At 34.5% G+C, this 25647-nt stretch overlaps 1 protein-coding gene across 2 annotated transcripts in view; it reads right to left on the bottom strand.

The window, feature by feature from the left end:
* DACH1 (dachshund family transcription factor 1) overlaps positions 1–25647 on the bottom strand; it is a gene marked incomplete at its 3' end in the record, with an annotated part of 404086 nt that overhangs the window by 178317 nt on the left and 200122 nt on the right. For both annotated transcript variants that reach the window (XM_081046619.1, XM_081046618.1), the window contains exon 3: positions 12322–12483. In XM_081046619.1, the coding sequence (XP_080902745.1) occupies positions 12322–12483 (162 nt within the window). The remainder of the gene's footprint in view (positions 1–12321; positions 12484–25647) is intronic.

Here is a 25647-nt window from a genome sequence, read left to right as displayed (position 1 = left end):
AAAACACTCCTTCTTTTGAAATAATCATTTTGAGAAATCATATCTTTAAAAAAGTTATGTCTACATGGGGGGGTTAATATCAACATGAGTTAAGCCAATTATGGAATACATCTTTCTTAGTTGATGAGAGAACTCAGAAATTGCTGAGTTACACTTTGTGGTAAACATTTTGGAATGTTGCCAGAGCTGTTATAAACATTTCTGAAGTCACTTTTCCAGGGAACTCTTTTAAAAATCAATTAGAATTGAAAGTCTTTCAATACTGGTGTTTTAAAATGTCAAGCTTATATTACTCTTTTCCTTGTTGTGCATCAGTGGCAATATTTCAAAACCTGTATATTAAATTGACTATATTTATAATTATTAAGCGATTAAGGAGGATAGAATGTACAAGTGTTCTAAAATTTACACAACAGCAGAATTGGCTTGTCTTTTCGGGGTTTTTTTTTTGTTTGCTATTAAAGGTGAAAAATAGGAAAGCAAAGGGAGAAAGCTCTAGGTAAGAAAACAGTGTAAATGCCTACTCAGATTTTTTTTTAAAGCATGCTCAAGTATAGTTATTGATTTTGAAAAATATTTTTTAACATTACAGGTCAACAAGTTAAAATAAGATGTACTTTATGATTCCTGTATCAGGATTTTTAGAAAGTATTCTACGGACAACGGCAGACAATCAGTTATGAGTGTGACTTTAGAAAAGAGAGGTCTATTCAAGATTTACTATAATCAAAATTATAATTAAAAATATAGGACAGTTGATGAATACCTTATATACATATATGATTGAATATGTGTGTAACATAGCTATTTTCTTATTAAAAGGGGATACTGTCAAAACTTTTAAGGTAATATCAATTTTTTCATATACTAAAAACAACCTAATTGTATGTTATATATACAATGATGTCACACAACTTTATATATTTTAGGAAAAAATAAGATTAAAATCTATAACTATCAAAAACTATGCTTCTTTACTCAACGAATGAGTCACATATTTACTGTAGAGAGTAAAGGATTAAAATTCCTCATGTATGTGTAACAAACACATTGATATTAATTGGTTTGTCCTTTCAAGTTGTGTTTATCTCTTCATTTCCATCACAGTTTCAAAGGTCACTTCATTCCATTTACAAATCCAATATGACAGAGATTAGTAAAAGCAAAAAGCAACAACTAAATGAGTACATCATCATGCAATCACACATCTCACAATTCATTTATCCAATTAATAAAAAAAATACTGTCAAATGCTTCGTGGTGAGTTTTTTCAAAGCATTAAAGTGGTTCATGTCAAGATAACTTAATCATTAACATCTAGTTTAGACAGTATAGCAAATATAAATGGTGAAATTATATCTCAGTGGAAACACAGCCAAATAAGTATTTCTACATTTAATAATTACAAAAATAAATATATTTAGTAAATTCAGTTTAGAATTGTAATAAGTTAATTAGAGCTTCTCGGAAACTGCAATAAGAGATACAAGTATGAGTGTGTGTGTGTGTGTGTGTGTGTGTGTGTGTGTGAGATATCTAGCTATTTAATTGCTAATGTCACATATTATCAAGAAGAAGAATCTAAAAATTTGAAAGTACTGCCATCATTTGCTAACAGAAATAAGAACATTTATAATCTTGATGCCCATTTTGATATATTATTTTAAAAGATTCTAGAATCTGACCTTTTTTCTTGGTGTATGCACAGGTTTGGACAGTGGTAGGTATATAAAAGAATAGGAAGAAATTAAACACATGCGTGTGTGCTTTAAAACTGGCAACTGTAGGAGACTAACATTTAGGTTGTTAAAGGAAATCATTTTAAAATCATTTGACCCCCTTGATAAAATTAACATTTTTTAAGCATGCTATGTTTACATAAAATGCATATTAGAATTATATTGTCAATATTCCCTTTGTTTTTACAGGTCCCAATCTATGATATGAAGTTGGATTATCCAAATTAAAGGATGAGAGAAGAAAAACAGAAAAATACAAGCAAACGCAAGGTAATCCAGAAAGAAGGTAGCTCAGAAGACCTTGTAACACTTTTTTGCCCTTAGATAAAATTACAGAGAAATGAAGAAAAAAGCAGTCTATTTCCACAGAGCACTAAAACACATAGAACCATTAACATATTATTTCTAAATGATAATAGACTGTTTTTCCCCCTAAGACAAACATGAATAGTATTAAACCAAATTGGAATTGGTTTCAGAAATCTTTTGTTGTTGTTGTTTTCTTCCCATCTCTGTTATGTGGATCTGTGTCTCTGGAAGTGTAGGAGGGTCATAGAATCCTAAGACAGAATCCAGAATGTTCACAAGGCCGTTGGGTTTTAAAGTAGCCCTGAATCACTCAAATGGCAGAGTGCCTGAGTATAAACTATTGATCACCACCTTATACTCAATAAAGTCATATCACTTTTATATCTGTTTATGAATCTATGTATTTTTATATAATTGTGCATATAGTTTGTTTTGGATATAAGGCATCTTTTGAAGTTAAATGTATTTTCTGGGGAAAAGTTCAAGTAAAAATATAATGACTAAATATTTTCTGAAGATGGTAAAGTCTTCTTTCCCTGGAAACTCTGAAACGTAATATCTTCTATAAAACAGAGATTTTCCCCCCAAACACCAACATATGCAGTGGCCCAGATAAACTTTCAGATGACTACAGTGTGAATTTTCATTTAGAAACTGAAAAACTTTTCTGAGAATTCCTGAAATGCTGTAATTTTGTAGGAAATCAGTTGATGAAAGACTTAAATATGTGCCATTAAGACACGCACAGCTTTGATAAAAACACTGACTTAAACTTTTCTTATAAATTGTTTTCACTTTAAAATACCCACATATGCAGATATGACTGGATACACACACACACATACACAAAATGTATCTTCTCTTTGTCCCTATGCAGATTATTACTCCCAGACTATAAATGACCCCAAGGAAGTAAGTATACTTCTTGGCTGAACAATTTATCAACAGCTTGAAGTGACAGGAATGGTGATTCAACCCCGTGTCCCCACATATCAGATGTAGGCCACATTCTTCAGTCTGCAGAACCAGAAAGCAAAAAAGTCCCTGTCGCATTTGCCCTTTCATAGAGATGGAAATATTATTAGAAAGGACATAAACAGACTAATTAAATCACAGCAGTATGGCTGGGATGACAGCTGGTACAGCGTGTGACTGAGAAGATCCATATCTATGAGCAGGAGGTACTTCACTTTAAATCCATTCGCTATTAGGTGCTTTCAAGCTTGCTGTGCAGACATTAAATAATAACATATCATTTCCAAGACTAAAATGATGTAAAGAAATAAAAAAAGGCTTTCTAACCAAGAAATCTTTTGTGCAACAGAGAAAAAAAAAATCATTTACCACTCAGTTCTGCTTTTGAGATAAAGATGTAATAATACCATTACCTTTCATCAGCAGGATCCTTGAAAATCAACACTCTTTGCTTATCATGCTGTGAAATACAAATAGAGCTAAAGGCATGGTCTGGGAGGCACTGCTGCAGCGATATTAACTAACAGATCTGCCCTTTGTGAAGGAAACCGTATCCGTTTCATTAGTGCAGACTCTAATTCAAAACTGTTGAAAATGAACTGCACATACTGTTTTAATAACAACATTCCTAATCATTATCAAACTGGTAATTCTCTCAGCACTGAATGTAAGGGTCTGTATTTCCATTATGACCTGCTGTTAAAGAAAACCATATTTAAATCCTCCATTCTTTCCTATCTTCCAAATAATCCTGGTTCGTTTCTTGGGGGGCCGGGAACATCGAGAGTCTGCAAGATTGTGTATACCACTTTATTTCATCATCAGTGAATTGACATTTTACACATTCATGTCAACTACTATATTACTTACTTATTAGTATTTAGTTATTCTATTCTGTATTCATTCTGACATGCCATCATTCATTCAAACGGCTTTGTACAATTTTGGATAGTTGGACAACTTAGGGAAGAATCACAGTCACACGAATGTGAAACACTAGGTCTGGTGACAGAAGCACTGGGCTCAGACTTAAACTTATGGGCTCATACTCACCATAATGTAGGACCATGAACACACTAGAAACATCTCAAAGGAATAACATTTTCTAACATTAGGTCATCCTGAGATATTTGGAAATGTATAACACCAAAACCTATTAATTTAGAGAACACAAATTTGAGGATTTATTTTAATCATATATCATCAATCATAGGAAGTTAAAATATAAAACAAAAGGATAAAGGATCCTATTAATTAATAAAATAAGTTATCTGATATTAAAAGGGTTGAATAAGGCCTGGCATCATTTTAAACTGAAATGTTTGCTCCCACTATACTTTTAAGCTTATATAAACAATAAAGCATGTCGATGTGGGTTGACAAAGACCATTTTTAGCATTTTTCTTGATGAAAACTATTTCCAAGGCTGTCACAAATATACTTGATCTCCTAGAATGTGACAATCTACCATATATCCATATAACAACGGGGTATGTCTTATATTTCCTCATGTTTTGTGATTAGACAAGGATACACCAAATAAAGTCATTTAATTTACATTCGAAGTATGAAATGTTTGAAATACCAGGTTTACTTCATTATCCTGTCATTGGAATAAGCAATATTAAAACAAAATAAGAAACACTGGGTCAATATCCATATAAATATCCATACTATCCATATATCCACAACTATCCATATAAATAAAAAAAACTTCATGAAAATGAAAACAGACACTACATAAAACATGGAAATATTCTCTACATTCTGCCTATCTATACCACACAATGCATTTAATAATTCATATAGGAAGTTAGTACGTTTCAATTATACACTAATTATGTTATCAACGTATAGAAATGGATTTAGAAATGTATGTTCAAATATTTTTAAATGAGGAAGGTGTTTTTTTTAATATACAAATGCATTTTTCCATAGTCCTCTGTTATGATCACTGGTGTTTCTATCCTTTTTTTTTAACCAATAAAAATTAAAAACATGTTATGAGAGAAAATGCAAACTGATGCCATCTACTTCATAGAAAATCATGATAAAGAGCTTAATAAAATGACCAGTTATTAACACACTCAAGTGTTAAAATATTTTAATTTTAAGCAATGTTAACTTTTTAAATATACATATTCATAATTTTCCACAATAAAGTAAGAATGTTAACTCGTGTCTAGTTCCTTTCAAACTCTAATGAAATGGCTATATAGGATGAGGTGTAAAATTCTATACCATCTTCTTTTCTTATATTCAGAATATTTCCATCCTTATACATCATATGTAATGGTTACATAATATCTAAAATTATACATTACAATATACTTAATAATGTCCTGTTTGGGGCATTTAGGTTGCTTCAGGTTTGTATTTTATCTTACAAATTACTGTAAAGAATACCTTCTTGCCTTTCATCTTCTTTTGACTTTTGAGGTTTCAAAAGTCAAAGAATTTTAGAGCCAAGAGGATAATCGGGTATCAAACTCCTTATTTACTAAGTTAGAAAGCTGAGAAATTAAGAGACTTATTTATGTAGCTGTTATTTATTAGCTACATGATGACTAGAACTAAATTTCTGACATATTTTGCTCTCTGCTCTACCATTTCAGTTTGTAGATGCATCTAGAAGGACTTATCTTGGTCATACATATAATAAGATGCTCCAATGTTAACACAATGAGTTTTTTTGATAAGTTTGTTTTAAATTAGCTGTTTCTTCTTTATATGTTCACATTAGGTTACTTATTTAAAATATGAAGAAAAACTGCCAGAAATATTAAACATTTAAAAAAGCATTAAAATTTCGAAAAGAGTAGCTTATCAGTTTTTAGTTTTTTAACGTTGGGGTAAGCAATTATGTTTGAAATTTCAGGATATGAAGACATCTTTTGCATAGGGAATGATATGAAGCATATGGCTTATTCACAATCAATAGCATTACAAACCATGACAGTTCCTACACTTTTAAGAGACGTTTATGTGGCCCTTCCATTAAAATTCCACTAATGTGACATTTGTGAAAAGGTTTATGTTTGGACATACTTTCCTCACCATATGTGAGCCACAGAAAGCAAAAGCATCCATTAAAAGTGTTTATTTCTAAATTGACAGCTATCAGTTCTAAAAATATTTCTCATTGCATGTGTCAGAATCTTTCTGGCCTTTTATGGTAGCCTTGTATGTTACCATGTTTACGAGACGCTGGCTGTTAATATTGTTAAATTTTACTATTAATATTGTTAAATGTTACTCATCAGACAGGAAGAGGGATCTTAAAAATCATTGTGAGACAGAGAAACATTAACAAATTAAAAAAAAAAAAACTTTCCATATTTAATCTGTTAAACAATGGCAAATTTCTTATGAATCAGTGATACTGTAATTGAACTGAAGACATTTTTAGAGCAAGCTTGCTTTGGCTTTTTCACCCTCCGATTTGGAATCTGCTCACAGTACTGCCAGCTTAACCAAAAAGGATTAACTCTCATATCCAACTGAGAACACAGATAATTCTCAGTAATTGGTAAAAAATGAAGATGAATGGGGCTGAGAGATAAGGCGCAATTAGCTCATCAGCAGTTACAGCTGTGCACTCAATCCGGATCCATCTCTTGAGTCTCGGCCCCTTTTAAAGAACCTAAGCAGAATAAGCATAGGACACCCCCACCCCAAAAAATTGCTATACCTGCCCATCATTTCTCTAGTCTTCCATTTTCGTTCCTTACTATACAAAGACACCTGTCATACCATGCTATGTAAATTACTACCTCTCTCAGGACCTATGTCTAAAGCCAATCTTCTTTTAAACTTTTTTTTTTATAACAGAAACCAAATGACTACTGTAGACACTCTTAAATTCCCTGTCAATCGTTTCATTATAGCAGCATCATCTGTTTGAAAATATAAGCAATTCCCTCATCTAATTATAGGAAGGATTTGAGGTTCATTAACATTGCCAAGGCACAGAATCCAGTGTGCAACTGCAGAGCTCTGCTTGGTGGCCTGTGTTCTCAGTTTCCTTTTATTTGCTTTCTCAAGGTCTCCAAGACTTTTTCCTGAAATCATAAAATTATTTCTTTCCTTCCAAATAGACATACAAGTTAGAAGAAAGGAAATGACTACAGTGTAAACTATTCTATTTCTGCGGGAACGGTTTAAAAAAATAAATAAATAAAGATAAGGGGATGGCCAGCCAGGAAAGATAATTTTATCTTCCTATCTGCTTGGCTTTTTTTCCCTTTTCATTTGTTTTGTTTTGTTGGTTGATGGACAGAAGTGAGGACTAAGGAATACAATTGAAGAGCACAGCTGTTCATCCCAAGCTCAAGTCCTTGTTTTTACTTAAAACCTCTACCTCCTTGGAGCGATTGCAAGTTTGAGAAAAGGAAAAAGAATCCTACACAGCAGGCATATGCGGTGTGTTCAGGTTTGTGGAACACTGCACCGGTGGACTCTTGCTGCTTATGTTCCACGGTGTTCAGAAACAGAAAAGACTGAAGTCTCAAGATTACTTCACTTCCTTAAAGAAATAACAGCAGTTGGGGGTTACGACTACAGTTTAAACAATAAGATTTTCTCGGGACATCTGTTTTGAGATCACATTTTGAATAGATATGAACTCATTTCCTACTAAGCAAGCAATCTACTATTGTTGATAGCTGTTTACCAGTTCTGTGAGTCAGATATTAGCTAGTGGAAAGGTCCCTCTTAAATCCTCCGAGCATTCTTTAAACTGTGTACATAGTGTTTTCCTTAAATAAGATGTTAAGAGAAGTGAAAATGCAGTCTTTTCCTGCCTCTTGGTAAATTACAGTCCACAAAGTCTTGCACTTGAGAATAATATTTAATGTATTTATCTTTAAAGAGTCGTTTCCTATGTTGTCATTAGTTAAGGGAGTAAGACATTAGGTTTAGCAAGTATTTAAACAACACAGAAACTATTAAGAGATGCTGACTATGTCAATATTTATACAGCATTTCAAAACTAGAAGGAAAATTAAGTTTCCTTTATTTAGATTAAATCGATTGTGATTAATTTAGTATCCTCAAAAATGTGCATGATGCCAAAAAAAGAAAAGAAAAAAAAGGAAGAAAAAGAAAAGAAAAGTAGACAGAAAAACAGCTAAAGATACTATGGAATTGACCTTGGGTTCACCGGTTTTAAATTCTGCCTTTCCATTATCCCAGTCCCAATTTCCAAGCAGCATTTTTTTAAGCTGGTTATGTAGATCAGTTCTTAAAGCAAAAAAATAGCAATTTATCTGGCCTGTGTGTTGTGGATAGTGTTGCCACTAAAAAGAATCCAGGACATTTTTCCTTCTTATCTGCAATGTAGCTCATATCAGCCAACCTGTCACAAGATAGTACTTGATATAAACAAGAGATTGCAAAGACATCTCAGTAATCAATATCAGGATGGCTACAGTATGGAAACCCCAACCAGTGCATATCATTTGTCTCAGCATCTATTTCTATGGCCAAATGAAGCATTAATTCAAATCATAAATCTATGGTGATTTAAATCTGGGAATGAGCACCTGCCTGCTTTAATGATTTATTTTGTACATTTCAGTAAGCAGGAGATTTGTCCATATGAACTGACAGGTCACCTTCAGATGCCAGGAGCAGACTGTTTATCACCATGCAGACTAGCATCTCATCTTAGCAAGTAAATATTAAACTAAAAGAATCCAATTGATTGTGGATGAGGGAGAATGGCGACACGGCCATATATTTTACTGAGCATGCTGATGCCTCACTCGGATCTATCCTCAAGTCCTCAGTTCTTCCTGAAGTGATCATTCTTTTGGAAAGACGGGAGCTCAAGGTTACCATGTAAAATTGGGATATACAATAATTATTTATCAGTGTCAATGGTTTCTTTAAACACCTTTTTTTTCTGGCTAATTTTTATAATTTATATTAAGAACTGAAAAGGGTCATCTATAATAAAAATATCCCTTTGCCTTACCAAACCAAACCATGCAAAAACAAAATTTATTTTCTGGGGTAACAAGGGTTTATTTACAACCAAGGGGGAAACAACACAACACAATACAACACAAAACAAAACCACTGTTCCTACATAGGAAAGTCTGAAATATTTGACAGAACTCGTGAGCCAGATGGATACAAGAGGAAAAAGAACCCTGGATTGACTTCAAAAAATGGCACTGGATTTGGGCAGAGCTGAGTTGCAACAATATATCATTTAAGTAGCACCTCTCTGAAGGGTTTTGCTACTTCAAAGAGCCAATTGATAGATGCATGAAAGCAGTGAGTTTGTATTCTGAAATATAGGCCTTTGAGATTCTTGAGAATCCTCCTGGAATTCATGCGCTACAATACCACTTCCTAAGCAGCTCCTGCTAACTGATGCTCCTCTAGGATCCAACATATCCTGTTATGACTGCCCGCACACTTAGCCAGCCCGCCCAGAACTGTATGCCTCTGAGTGCTGAGACTGTAGTATGATTATTTTTGTGTTCCTAGAGTGAGCTAAAATCAAACATACAACAAAATCCAAATGACATGACTGCTGCCCCAAAATTTCCTCACAAGCCTATAGCTTAATAAGACCTAGCAGAGAGAATAGGAAAACAGAGGAGGACAGAGTTGATTGCTTTAAAAAGAAGAAAAAGATAATATTTAGGAGAGCAAGTTTGGAGAAATAATAACAATGGCAAAAGCAATGACTAATTGCACTGGTCACCAACTGAGGTGATGGGCAGACATTGCAATAAACACTTGCCAAATATGATCTCCGTTAATTCTCGCAATGTAGATAACTATTATTTATGCCATTTTCCAGGTGTGGAACGTTAGGCTCAGAAATTTTACATAACTTACCAAACTCACAGAGCAAGTAATGATTGAACACTTACCAAGTGGCAGGCACTGCTAGCAGAATCTAAGAAGAGGAGGGCCATATAAAGCAACTGCTGATTCATCAACTTCTTTGATTTGTGAGAACTCAACCTCACCCCCACCATTACATTATACCCTCCCCACCCTACCCCCAAACTTTATGTTCCTGATCTCTAGGTAATGAAGGAGGGAAGGGGGTGTGCTCAGGAAGGATAATAAGTCATAAATTCTTAAGAGAACAGTGGCATGTGAGAATAGAATAAAACTGACAATGATAACATTTTTTCTCCCAACTCAGTTACAGATATCTAACCTAAATGTCTACACACTTTAGAGGCAAGCAACAGCACCAGGGTCAACATAATCTCAAAATATGAAGACCCTTTAGGTAAGTTTAAATAAATTTCTGTGCCTGGTTCAAACTGGTGTTGGATGGTGGGTGCCCAAACTGAAAAAACAATATAGACTACCAACTAAATACCTTAATTGAAGAAAAGTGATTTATTTAAACAAAAACACAAAAGAAAATTCATATTTTAGGTCATTATGATAGCCTAGTTCCCAAATTACTAAGAGAAACCACAATTTGGTCAACAGACAAATGTTATTCTATACTATCAAATAGTAAACCTATGTCAAACATGAGCCATGTTCTCATCTTGTGCTTTAGGTTTCTCCGAAGTCAACTTGTCTGCTGCTCAAGAAATTTGAACATGTTTAATATGTTTTTCTTTAAAAGTTATTAAATTGCCTAATTTGTTTATCCCTCCTCCCAATGCCAATGATTAAGAACAGCATGCATTAAAGGCTTACTCTTCTAAAACTTTAAAACAATCCAGATTATGTTTGAAAATGATAATTAAAATGTATTGTGGCCAATTACTTGATTTTTAAAGTGTCTAATTTTGGATTATTTTATGGACCAAAGTCAAAGACTTCTATTTTTTAAAAAAATATGTATTTATTAGTTCTAAAAGGAGAATTATAATCATTCATTTCACTTCAATAGTGTTTAACTTTTAAAAGCCTAAATTTATGTGTGTAAACCATGACCTAAAATAATCCACTGCCTTCCATCTTTGCACGAGGCACACCACAAATACAGGCACCAGAGTTTCCTTAGTCCCTTTCAGTTTTACAGCCACATCTTCTGGCTCTCTTCCACATCTTTTCTTCCTTCTCAGAAATGCCACTACCTTCTTTAGAACCAACTCTCATCAAGCCCAATTTTGCCATTCCTTTTCTATTTCCCTTATGTAGTTCCGCTGAAAAGTTCTGTATTTCCCCTTTTAACATTAGAAACTACCCTTTGGCATCTCTGAAGCAGTGGTATTTTGTGTTTTGTGTATATATTTCAAAATTACTTCCTATTCTAACATTCATATCTAGCATATGTTTCCATGAAACTGTTACAAGAATAGTTACTACTAAAATTCACAGTATTCCTTCATATGCCCTTAACCAAATGCCAGTGGACTAAAAGTAGAGAGCTGCTGATCATCGAAAGTATTAATCTGTTAAAATGATGCATGGAAAAGAAAATGTAACTGTATTGCCATGAATCATTGTGCCCCTGTAAAAATATTGGATATAGTATCTTGCACAGATCTTGTAGTATCCAAATTTCTCTTGTTAAATTATATTTTGAGCATAATTTCTACATTTTAAAGGGAAATGATACAGTGCAGTGGCAAAATAAAATGTCATGTCTCACTAATACATAGATGCTAAAGATACCAATAAAAAAAAAATTAACCCATATTTGAAGTTGTGTTTGACAAAACAAAATATCCAAATTAATTCTGCTAAGAAAAAGCTGTTCCTTTAGTTTAAATAGGGACTACAAACTTTTCATCTCTGTCTCTATATCTCAAGAAAAAAAAAACAATCAAGAGACATTAAAGTTGTATGTTTAATACGAGAGAAATGTATAATGGTTGTATATAGAAAGAATTAATTATCAACATAATCCTTATTCTTGGCAACACATGAAATGATTAAGCTATGTGTTTTGCTGCTAATGCAAATTTCTCATTTGATAACAAATGCATTAAGAATAAAAAAAAATAAAGTGTGTGGTTTTGTTTGTAAATATTCTTCTGTCACCTGACCTATAATCAATACTTGAGAATTCTGATTATGAAAACTTATTTGTGTTAGCAAAGTTGTTAACTGAATGCTTACAGAAGTTAGACATAAAGTTGATCTGATAAAAAACAATCATGTTAATTATTTACTTAGATTGCACATTATTAGAGAGGCAAAATGGTATATTCAAAATATACACTGTTTTCAGAGCTAAAAGTACCAACTTCTTGAATGGGTAGGCAGTTTTTTGTTTATTTGTTTGTTTGTTTTTTTCTGGAAAAGAAAATAATTTGGTAGCAAAACGATCACAGTAACTTTCAGTGAACATAAAACTTACCAACACTTGAATTCATGTCCCCATTTTCAGAATCTGCTCCATGTTGGTTATTACTGGCATGATAGTTGCTCATAGCTTCTAATTTGATTTTTTTCACCTTCATCGCTTCAGCGATAGCAGCATTGGTAGCAGCGGCAGCTGCTGCAGCTGCTGCTGTCAGACCTTAAAAGAATAAATTAAAAATGAGACAATTCAAAATCTGAGTTTTCATGTAATAGTCTATGTACTTTATATCATACACATACAAATATATTAAAGTATTTGATTCCTTGATGCAACGTTCTAATAACATATAGTCATTCCCATCTAGCCAATAAAACAACATCAATATAATAAAGAGTGTGCTCTCTAAACTCCTAAATTAATTCATACCTAGAAGGATACTAGCAGAAATGCAGCCAGATCTCAAACAAACCAGTCTGAGCATGTCATTCTCTGCTTAGAATCCTCTAGCTGCCTCAGGGGGAAAGAATCTGAAGTGTTTGCCTTAATTCTCAGAGCTTTGCACTAAGAGTGAACCTACTTCCATCACCCAAAGTTTCCTCATTCTCACGTCACACTCCAGCTATGCTGAACATACCAGTACCCACACATGCCCTGCCTCTTCATGTGCTTTTGTACGTGCCATTCCCCTTGCCTGGGATACCGTGGTCCCATGACTTATATCCCTGACTTTCCAGCATCCTAGTCCCCGAGTGGGCACTTTCCCCCACTACGCCATGACGTAGTACATCCAGAACAGTCTGTCTCTTTGCCACCAGAGAACAGAAGTTAAGCGTGGACATGACATTAGAACAAGAGTTTGAGGCCTGATTATAGAAGAGCAGAAAGCTGAGGCCATGCTTTACAAATAGGCTACATATATATAGCCAGCAGGAGTTTTTGAGCAGGGAGGTGCTTGGTTTTTTTTTTAAAGTGTAAACTTTTACCACATGAATTCACTTCATCCTGGCATCTTATCTGCAAAATAATAGGCACTGGAGTATACGAATGATGTAAAGCTCATTGTAAAGCTTTAACAGACGATGAGGGGATATACCACCACCACCCCTACTCTGCTGTGGCTGCTCCAGTTTCTGACTACAGAGCTTCAGCCTGGTTTGAATTTATCTGTGTGATTTATTTCCACTTCCAGCTGGTGGATTAGAGACTGAACAACTCTCTCCTCTTTTTCCTCCCCACTAATCATTACTTTTAGTTACTACAGCAAATAAGTTATAGCTTCAGGAACTATAAGAAAGTCTTTTTCCCTAGAAATTTCTGCTCTGTGTTTAGAGGTTAGGAGAAGACCTCACCTTTCCTTCAGATCAGAACAAAGGGGTCTTGACGACTTTCACCCCAACACAAGACCTTCAGATTGGATCTCTGCATGAAAAACTGATAACTGCCCCCTAAAAAGGCACTGATCTAAATTCAAAGAACTCATGTGGGTCTGGACTGAACATTTATTGCCTTTTAAGTCCCAACTTGAACTGATTCTCTCATCTTCCTATGATTGAATTTTCTCCCCAGTTACTCATTTCCTTCAAAGATGTTTCAGAACATTTTTTTCCCCCTGTTCTCTTAAAATTCTCTTTGTGTTTCCCAGCAAATCTCTCTTCCTCAACTTTGCCTTGTCATAAACATACACATCCCATCTGTCCTTTCTCTTCACTGCCTGGTGTTATTCCATCTTCAATTTATGACAGGTCCAGGGTCTTTATCTTTGATTTATGCTGCAGGTAAATATTGTTCTGTAGTATTCAAACAAGAAAGACAAACGTACAGCTTGAGATATGGTTGTTATTATTGTATATATCTGAATCTAATTCAGCAGCGTGAAACATAACTATGCACGCTATGGCCTTGAAGAAGCCATAAAATCTTCTTGAGTATGGTTTATTCATCTGTATAACCATTCTATTCACAAAGGGATAATACAAGGATTAAATAAGATAAACTATGTGAAGCACACCACATCATGTTTAGTAAAAACTAGACACGCCTTGCATTCTAGTTCCTCAAAGAGACAAGCCCAGTCCTAGCTATGACTCCTGCAGGATTTCATAGGCTGGCCACAGCACCCTCAGCTAGAAAAATCCTACTTCTCTTTAGCTGACTGCGTTAACCCTTCACCTCCAGAAACACTTTTTTATCATTTTATTATTTATCTGATCTTATTTACAGTGCTCTTCTATTTTTCTTTTTCACAGTTTTTCTTTTCAGTTTTACATTCCTAATAAAATTGCAAAAGATACAGCATATAATGGGTGTGCATCACACCCATTTAATTCTTGAATAGCTTTCAAATTCAACCAATTTTCTCCATTTCCGCTGGCTTCGCCCAGTGCAAGCTGCCACCTTTTCGTCCCCGGGGTCCTGGGATAGCCTCTTAACAGCTTCTACTTTCCCCACCTCCAATCTCTTATTATTCATATAGCAGTCAACATAACCTCATGAAAATAAAAATCCAATTATAGCACTCAATGGCTGCTCGTAGGAGCAAGTTGATGCTTTGGATAGCTGTCAAGGTCCTGTGTGCTCAGGACCTGTCTATCTGTAGTGTCATCTGTTCCCCCAGGTCGCCCTTTCTCTCTGTGCTCCATATACATAGGCCTTCTTTCATTTCTTCTAATGGACTACATTCCTTCTTTCAAGCCAGACTTTGCACACATTATCCCAACTATCTAGAAAAGCTCTCTTGTCCCTGCCCCATCATATTCATCCATCATGTGATGGCTTAAATATTATGATCTCAGAGTAGCAGGTAAGGTCCATGACTCTTAAATCTAGCAGGGAAACAGTTATTAACAATTTAGGAATCAGCTCAAGACTCACTTATTTTAAAGAGCTGATGTTCCCCACACTTGTCCTAAAGAGTACAGCGAGGGATCCACTTGCTTTTGTTCTCAAACCTGCTGTAGGGGAGTTTGCCATCCTTTGTGCACTAGTATCACCCACGAAGTTTTTAAAACATGCAAATAGCTGAGATCTACCACCTGAGATTCTGTTTGGGACCCATGCATTTATATATCGTTGGTTGATTTTACTGATCCCCATGTCATTTTAATGTGCAGTCTGAGAAGAGAAACTCAGTCCCTTGAACTATTTCTTTTTTTTCTTTTTTAAAAGGGGAGGGTCTAAGGTGGGCAGCTTTAGAGCTAGCTCACTGTCCTTAGATTCCATGACAGTAATTTACACTAAAATGTTTCCACAGCTTACATTAAAAGCTTATTAACCAAGCAGATCATCACTGCAGTGGTTTTCAAAAGTGAGTATGCATAAAAGTCAACAAGGAAAGATTAATATACAAAATCAGGTTGGACTAAGGAATCGGAGTTTGAGACATACCGCTCTAGTGGATGCACTTTGTAAAACTGTGTTTTATGTACCTTTAGCCTACACAGCAGAAGCAAAGAGGACAGCCAGGCCATGCAGCACTTCTCTGTGCAATCGATGCAACAGCCATGCATGTATTGAACTCCAGCAACCACTTACATTTATAAATGCCTTTTGCATGTATAGCAATCATTCCTTACACAGCTTGAGTAAGTGCTCCTGATTCTTTAGTTGGTATATTTTTCACCAGATTTCTTTCTCTCATTAAGGGAAAAATATATATATATACATATAAACATATATATATACATATATATATATATACACATATATACACACACACAGAGGATGTCAAAAAATATACACACATTTTAAGAAAGGAGAAAACTATTAAAATTTTAATACCCAATATATACTGATAACAAAAGATGTGCTCAAAGTGGTTACCATCAGCGTCCAGACACTTCTGATTACGTCGAACTACTGCTTGAGCAACGTTGACCAAAGTGTCCACTTGTATACATCTTTTTTGGCACCCCAGCATACACACAAACACACAAACACAGAGATACACACATATATATATGAAAACCGATATGAAAAAATAATGAATGAATAAACTCTTACCCTAAGGTATGATTAACCCTATTTTACCTCACCAATCTTGCTTTTTTATACTCACAAAGAACATGTATAGTGTCTCATATACCAAAACAAAAACAGGTACTGAACTGAGAAGTCAAATGTAGTATAAATTTATTTTATCTTAAGATTCTAAATCCAACTTTGTCAACAAAATTTTAATGCATCTTTAAAATGCATGTGCCACTGATGAAAATAATGGATTGAGAAATATTTTGTTTATAAAAGACATTTTTCTGGGCCAGCCCAGTCACTCAGGTTACTGGAGTGCCATGCTCCTAACGCCGAGGTCACCAGTTCGATTCCCACATGGGAGAGTTAGCTGCTCCTTCTACAGCTAAGATTGTGAACAAGGGCTCTCCCTGGAGCTGGGCTGCAATGAGCAGCTGGAGGTCGATGTGAGCTTCCATGGGCTGCCACCCGCTGCTATGCTGCCTCAGGCTACCGAGTGCTGCCAGGAGCGGCCGGCAGCCAGCATGAGTGGACGGCAGCCATCATGAATGGCAGGCCTGCAGCAGGTGCAGCTGCGGGGAGCTGCTGTGAGCAGCAAACCAACAACCGGCAACTGATTGCATCCGCCCTGGGGCTCATAATACCAGCATGGGTCAGAGAGCTGTGTCCTACACAACTAGACTGAGAAACAATGGCTTGAACTGGAGTGGGGGGAGCGGTGGAAGAAGGGGGGAAAAAGACATTTTCCCTCAGAGGAAGGGTCATAAGTGACACACTGTGCACGCCCCTACCGCTCCGATTGGCCTTCGGGAAAGGGAATATACATTAAACTTAGGTTAGAGCCCGTATGTCTATATCATCAAAAATATTTTGATTTCTTTTTCTTTCCTATTTGATCTCAACAAACACTATCACTCACAAGTTAGAAGAATAAATTTTTACACAGAATTCAGAGATACTGCTGTCCTATTGTTGCCTGACTTATGATACAAACCCATTGCTCTGCTCCTTCAGAAAAAAATCCATATATCTTTAAAACTGGCTATTGTGAGTAAATCATTTTGATCTTGGCTTATCGAGTTCTTGTACTTTTACTTTCACTTGGTGACACTCCACTGAATTTTTGTAAAGTTCTTGTCAATAAGTTCTTCTGAATGGAAAGTACTAGTTATTTAAATTCTCTATCAGCTAGGGAGTAAATATATAGTGGTTGAAAAAACAAAACAAAACAAATAACTCCAAAAAGCCATACAAACTTTGAACAGCACACATCAAATTTATCTGTGATGCTACAGCAAGTTATATATTCCTAAGGTTTCAAAATTCTCATCTCTAAAATCAGAGATATCAATTCTGACATCATAGCAGTGTTGTAAAGAATAAAGGTAAAATAATGTATGCGACACATAGGCACATACTAAGCCCTCCGCAAATCACAGTAGATATTATCAAGTAATGCATAATATCCATCGTGTTCTTATGTTTAGTTTTGCCTTTGTTCAACTACTTGCAAGAATGCAAATATGACAAAAGTTACCTAACAGCATAGAGTGAGAATTTAGCCATTTGACAAATGGAAATCAAAACACCATGCTTCTATCAAATCATTTGATTTAGTAATCTGCATTGATGAAATTTACCATAAAATCACTAAATCTCCATTCTGTGCTATATTGGTACAACAACTTTGCTACTTCAAATTCAATATCCCAAAACCAATCTATGGGTTTATCATTTCGGAGGGAAGCAGGCATTGTTACCACTTAAGAGCCTTATTTTACTTTGCAAAGATAGCATTTTTCTTCTGCTTTCAACTTTTATCAAAACAGCCTTTAAATCTTTCAAATACTATTATACAATCCTGATCACTCTCTTTAAAAAAGGAAAAGTATCCCCATTCTATTTATTTCAAATAAGTCTGTACCCCTAGTTATAAAGGGTAGATTACAACTGTAGATTATAAATATCAATAAAAAAGACATATTGCTGTCAAGTTCTTTCTCTGATCTGTTTGTTTGCTCATTAACTTGAAAGGTCCAATCTTTGATCTTTGGTTTCAAAGACATCAAGATGACTTCCAAATGTTTGATATGTGGTCTACTTTTACCTCACATTCCATATAAAATGCATTTCCCAAAACCTAATGGTTAAATGAAATGAGTTATATGCAAGAGATAGTCAGCATTCAAAGTTTCCATATGATAGACTTTTCATTAGTCTATGTCACTTTACCCAAATTTAGAAGAAACCATTTTAAACATGCAGTAGATTATAGCCAATGGTAGTTATTATTAATATTCTGGAATTGATAAGTTATTTATGTCTGGCATTCTTCCTACTGATTATTCAGGGAGACAGGCAGCTTATAAATATCTCATCACTCCACCATCACAGAAATTTCATCGACAGTGCTCATGCACAGCTATTAGCAATATGAATCTAACCATTACAAGGAGGAGGAAAATCGAACATGTGGCATTAATACGCAGTCCTGGTTCCTAACCATCTGATAGGCAGATGGTGTGAAGCGGATTCTCCAGCTGAAATGAAGGGGCACATCATTTAAAACCTTGTTTGCATTCTAACTGATATCAGTGCCATATTGATATACATGATACATCATGGCAGTATTTGAACAATCTAGTTTGTTTCAGTCATAAATGTTTACAGCCTTGTTTTTCTAATCTTATAAGCATGTTCAGAAGAGTGTATTTTTAATTTATGAAACCTATTGTTTACTTCTGTTGAACTAGAAGATTAGTGGAAAGCAGGAATATTAAATTACTTTAACCAGAGCAATATAACCAAGACAGATGAATAAAGTGGGTTTCTATTTTCAATAAAGGATGTTAGTAAAGGAATTTTGAAATTAGCCCAGGCATTTTGTACATCATATATATTTATTTATTTAAACAGTCTAGCTTTTCTCCCCCAAGTTACATACAAACTTAATGCTTTACAGTCATTCATTTAAAACTCTCACTGTGTGCAATTAATCTTGTCCAACAATTCAATTCAGAAAGTAAAACATCAAAAAGCACAGTTCAATTCAGCGGTCATTACTGTGAAGTAACCTTTCTGTTCCTGACAGTTCCTATAGACTCCTTGCATACTCTGTTGAAGGTGCCTTGTAAGCTCCATATGAGTTTGAATTACAACTCAATTGAAATGACTCCAAGTCTTACAAGAACCCTTGGCTCAATCCAACAACTTAAAAACACCAGTACCTTTTTGTACCATTTTTTCCCCTATCCTTATTGAAATACCAGCTGTCTAAAAAATTGACGCTAATTTTCAGTTATTTTAATTCTTGATACTTTCTAAATAAATGAAAATTGTAATTGAAACATGCCTGTCCTCACTCCTAAATGATTAAATAGCAGAAATGTTAAGCAATGAGAATAAGTAACTTAATTGTGAATCAGGGGAGACTGAAGATTTTGAGTGTGAATTTGTTTCCCAATGTCCATTAGACTGACTTTTCTTGCCCTTTAAAACACATTTATATTCTGCGGAGAAAAGAATAATTGATCTTTGAGGCCATTAATGGAAACACTCCTTATACCATTTCAGTTTTTCAATTGATTAAATTAGATTTTTAAAATGTTTGGATTAGCAAATAAACCCACTAATTTGGAAAATATATATAGCAAGAGTTTACTATAATATCGATAATGACTAATAAATCAAAGAGACAGCAAATGTGGCATTCTAATTCTGAATAGCTTAAAATTGCAATCTCCCAGAGTGAAGGAAGTAGTAGCAGTAGCGAAATCAGGGGGAGGGACACCATGGGGATGTCATTTGGTCATGTGTAAATCACTGAGGAATTCATACGAAAGTTTTCAAAACACTCAACTTCTGATCACTAACTCATAGAATCAGGCTGAAACATAAACAATGAAACTTTTAAAATTACTGTGGTTAAAAATAAGAAAATAGGTGATTTATGAAAAGTTGAACTTGGCACAAGGTCTTGACTAAATAACTTTAAATTTTACTCCATTTTTAAAACATTATTGGCTTTAGAAAAATTTTTCTAAACATCCACTTCAGGTCTAGACTTATAAAACATTGAGACAAGCAAGACTTTATCTAATGCAACTCTCTTATTTTACTGATGATGAAATTAGGGCCAGTGAGGTTAATCATTTCTATAAAGTCACACCATTAAATAATGATAGAGTAATCCCAATTCCCCTAACTCCTCATTCAGCATTGACCACACCGACTCTGTCAATAAATGTAAAAAGAAAAGTACAGAACACAGTAAACTATAGAGTCATTGGAAGAAAATGAATCTCCTTGGCTCAAGCAGTTATGGATTGCATAGGAAGTCAAGGTTATAGACACTCAAGTGATATCACACGTATAAGCTGTCTTCCCTTAGGAACCTGATCTAAATGTTCATTTGTGATTGCATTTTGTAGAATTTAGAATACATATGCCACAGAAACAATGGTCATTCAAGTTTAATTATGTGCAAAACTTTTCACCTGTGTTGGTAAAATACAGTATTTATATTAGCCTGAATCCTATATTTTAAATATGGCACAACAAGGAAGAAGAGAAGAGCGAATAAACGATTTTCCCCTTTATGTATTGAATATAGAAAAAACAAAAAACAAAGCAAAATAGATAAACTTTGACTCTAATTTTCTTTAAATCGCCTTCCTCATTGTTTCTTATTATTCCATTCTCCAATAAACTGGGCATTTCTTATTATTCCATTCGCCAATAAACTGGGCATTAACTGTCCTAAGGCCAAATACTTCTTACTACTTACTAACTCATCACCCCAAATTACTCACTGTGCTGACTCTGTGTGTTGACTCCAGACTTACTAGTCTGACAGTAACTGACAGTATGTGACATTCTTAAAGAATGTTTTCTAAAGAGGCTACTGGTCATTATACTGATGACAGTTCACTATCATAAATTTACTTCCTGCAAGAGTCACCTCATCGGCATTTTAGCCAAAGATTTCTCTCCCTAAATGTTCTCCAACTTTTCTCAACACCATATAAATTCTATTCTATGTCCTTTAATACATCAATAAGTTTCTCTTTGTCTTTTTCCAGAATCCAGGTAGCAAGTGGGCTCTACCAGTCTGTGTATGTTAGGGAGAGAAATTGAGAAAAAAGTAGAATACAGGTGGCCATTTTTATGTGTAAGTCTTGTTTGGGTGGAATTATCCAATGAGATAGAAACAGCTGGAAAAGATGGAGTTACTTTTTTTTTTTTTTTTTTTTTGAGATATAGCAATGTTCGCTTTTTTTTTAAGTAAAAGACTCAGGAAACAAATATATTTGTACACATACACACACACACTCACACACTCACACACACACAGACACTTTCTAAAGAGGTCAGGATCTGGGTTGGGACCAACACACAGCCATATTCACCGAACGACAATAAGAACAGAGGTGCTGGTTAAGGCAACGTGTTTTTCACTCCTTTGAGATAGGTTCTTGCATTTATAACAACATCTTACTGAATCTCCATAATCAACCTACAACATAGATATTTTTTTTTTCTAATTTGGTTAAACGGAAAATGTGAATGGTGATAGGCCAATTGTAATGGTTGGAAGAGTAGGGTTTTGGTTACAGTTTTAAAGTTGGACTATGGAAAAGAACAATCCTGATTAATTTGGAAAAACAAGTACTGCCATGCAATAGGGAAGATACAAAAGAAATTTGGGTTATAGTCTCAATGCCATCTCCTAAAGGATGGATGGCATTTTAAATGAATGAAGGCTTTATCTTGGCATACCTCTGTAATCATAGTCAAAGTTAAATTTTTGAGTGTAACTTAGACAAATTATTTAATTTGTCTGATTTCGAGGGAACCCTATATTTCACTGTTCAAGAAAATAAATGTTATGTTTAAAACTATTTCCCTTCTGAGGTTTGATTAGTATATTTAACCCAGATCACCTAAGAACAGAGAATGGATGTCAAGGAAGAATTACTAATGGCTGATGCTATATTATTCATTTCTTTTTATTGCTGCAAAACTCATTTCAACAGAAAGAAACATTTAATTCCTAAATGACAAGAAATGTGAGTCTTTTGTGTATTCTGATAGAACCTTTTACTTTATTTCAAAACAAAAGTAAATCATAGAAAATCTTCAATTTTTCTTATATCTCTTCATTTTAGGAGCAGTCTATAGCTCCACAGATCCAGTCTTCTCTTGACCTAATTTCTGTTGTGCCATGAGATTCTATTAAAAGAAACTAAATCACTGCAGTAGATTTATTCACCTTAAATAATTTAAGCTAATTGAAAAAGACAAAACTAAAACTAAACCACTTTTCTCAAGCATTCGACTTCTGCATGTCAATTACTAATTTATTATAAAAACCAGCTAATCACAACAGCTATGTGAGAAACATGGACCTGTATTATATACATATTTCTCTCCTCCACTGGGCTGAAGATAGAAATAAACATCAATTTTGAGTATGAAAGTATGTGTATCTCTTCTATGGTAATTTGGCAACTCCAGTAAAATATTTTCCATGATGGATTTGAGATTTTTCATAATTTTCCCAATTTAGACAAGAACACATAGAAAACCAAGAGAAATAGCTGGAAAATTATATCCAATCACTCTTTTGGCAATAAGTCATGGCATTTTGAATTCATAACATCACTTAAGCAAAACAAAATTAAAAACCTTACTATTATATTAGTCACGAAGGTTACTACATCATAATAACCAGAAACTGAACTCCTATGCATTGGTTTTAAAATTAAGAACCCAACTTAGTGTTATGATGATTATTATATGGTGTTTTTTTACTTTGCTTCTTATTGTTAAAAGTTATTAAATATCATTTTGATTTAAGCCATGTTAATGATAGCACAAACATTATCACAAATTATAATATTTTAATTGTCCCATCATTACAGAACACCATTTGTAAAGTCAATGGTCATTTTGCTCATGCAATTATTTAATAGTATAATTCAGCCTTTGTAATGCCTGGAATGTGTAGCATAATCACTCGTATGACAATCCTACAAAGAGTTACAAAAGCTCTTTGCAGTATTTTTACCATACGTCTTTCTTATGAGAATTAGAAAATTCAAACATAACTTTACCTTGGAAGTAAAGCCTTTTGAAATATGGCTAAAGTGCATCCTGAATAAAGACAACACACTTAAGCAGACTTTCCCCCCCTTTAAACAGCATTCATCTTTTCAAAAGCAATAGATTCTCAGTCCACACAGAGTCTACTGCATTATTCATCTCATGTGCAACCTCATGCTGGACCATAAATTGTTACTTTATCTAATCAAAGGAGACTTAACTCTACAGAAGGTCAAAGGTTTAATTTTGTGAAGTATTATCTTACGCTATGAGTTTAACCGAAAAATAGAAGAAGAAAAACAGCCAAGAAACTGGTAATAAATGAACCTTTATTGCCTCAGGCATTGGCCTAGTTAATAAACTTTCATTGAAGGTTTCTTTCAACTGTTACGGACAATGAGAGGAAAAAAATCTTAAATTACAGCCATGTGTGACTTTTAAGGCAGTCATTCTTTTTTATCTCAACCTCCCTAGCTCAGGGGAAAAAAAAGAAAGAGAGAGACAAAGAGAGATTGTCTTCGATCTCTTAACCAAAAATGTATGTTTCTAAACAGATGAAAAAGTGCAGATAAACTTTTCTAAAAGCAGAGGTCAGCTTTGAACAAAATAAAAAAATGCATTCTTTAGGTGTTGAATCTTAGAGAACAATCTCTCTAGCTAAATATAAAAACTACAAGAGGAGGAAGACTAGTCTTCTCTAAGACTCTAACTCTTAAATCGTAACCTCTTGCTTAGCAAAACAGGATGCCTGATAATCTCACCATTATTGCACAAATTCCATTGTAGTTTTAATATTCATTAAGTGTATTATAAATGAGTACATTATTTATGCTATCTGCCCTGTTAGTGCAAAAAAAAATCTTTTTTATTTTCAGAAACAAACACACTAGTAGCAAAATAATTCATTTTATTGTTATGCAGTTAAAATGTTTAAAAGGAACAAGTTTATCTTTTTAGCTGATACTGTCAACCAACAATGAATGGCCTCTGGGCCGTTTAGTGTTTCCTTTTTTTGAGAGAAGAACATGAATTGAGTTGTTCAGAACTAATATGGCTTTTTTTTTTTTTTCAGGAGGCACTGTGTTGAGTATAAAGTTATCATGGCCTCAATTCCAACATGTTTATCTCCACACCATAGCATAAATAAGGTAGATCTACACGTCACCAACAGCGTTCACATAAGTTGTGAGAAAGGAGAAAGCCATGTTCTGCATCTTACTTTAGATATTCTCAAACAGAAAAGAAGGGCTAACTCTGTGCTCCTAACTGGACCCCTCCCCCCACCCAATTTCCACCCACAAATCACAATGCTCTCAGCAAGGGCACCCAACCCTCTTCTCACCTGGCAGCATCTGGACAGAACTGGGCTCTACTTCATTCCAGGAACATATCCTCAGGATGCTATCTTGGCCACCTTTGAAACCGAACAAGATAGCTGCTTACACGCGCAGCACCAGGTGAAAGCAAGACCAGGCTCCCCACTAAGCAATACACTCTGCACAGCTGGGAGGCAATGAGTTCTACTGGGGTCATGGATGAAGCACATTTATACCAGTAGCTCTGCTTCTTTCCTATGTTTGCCAAGACTAGTGAGAGATTTAGGAGAAAATGGAAAACATAGAGATTAAAGACCTTTGAAAGTGAATTCTGAATGAAGAAATAAATGTCAGGTTCTATGCATAGAATATTGAGGATAAATAAAACACAGGTTTTCTAAAAACATCGGTAAGCCTGGATATCAGAATCTGAAGCAAATTGAGACAATCAGTTTTCAGTAATTGGTACAAGGTTTTAGAATCAATGAGTAAGCTTTGATTTCATGCAAGAAACCATGAAGTGTTAATCAAAGATTATGAGGAAAAATGCTGTCGAAAGAGCAATTGATAAACACGATTTTTCGCCCCACTTTATTTTCTACCGAATATGTATACACGCATTTAGCTGGAGAGCAAAAGAATGAAAAGGTGACGGAAAATGACAAAACATCTACTACTTTATAGAAAAGAAACACTATATTTGAATGTGTATAGTGAATGGCTAGTAATATATAACATTTGTGGATAACTGATTAAACAATCATAGCAAGGATATTCATGCTTTATAATTTCAGGGTTTTTTTTTTCCATTTACCATTTTTGAGAAAGATTGAGGTACATTTAGAAAATGACCCCAAGGTCAGAGAAGCATGGGAGAGTAACAAAAACAGGTATCTCAAATCTAATTCTTTATTCCATTAATCAAAGTTTTATGGGTTGGGGAAAGTTGTGCTATAGTACACAGAAAGGAAAAGAAAAAAAGAAAGATCAAGGG

The sequence above is a fragment of the Rhinolophus hipposideros genome, assembly GCF_964194185.1.
Source record: "Rhinolophus hipposideros genome assembly, chromosome: 4".
Lineage (NCBI taxonomy): Eukaryota > Metazoa > Chordata > Mammalia > Chiroptera > Rhinolophidae > Rhinolophus > Rhinolophus hipposideros.
This window is presented reverse-complemented; position numbering and strand designations above follow the sequence as displayed.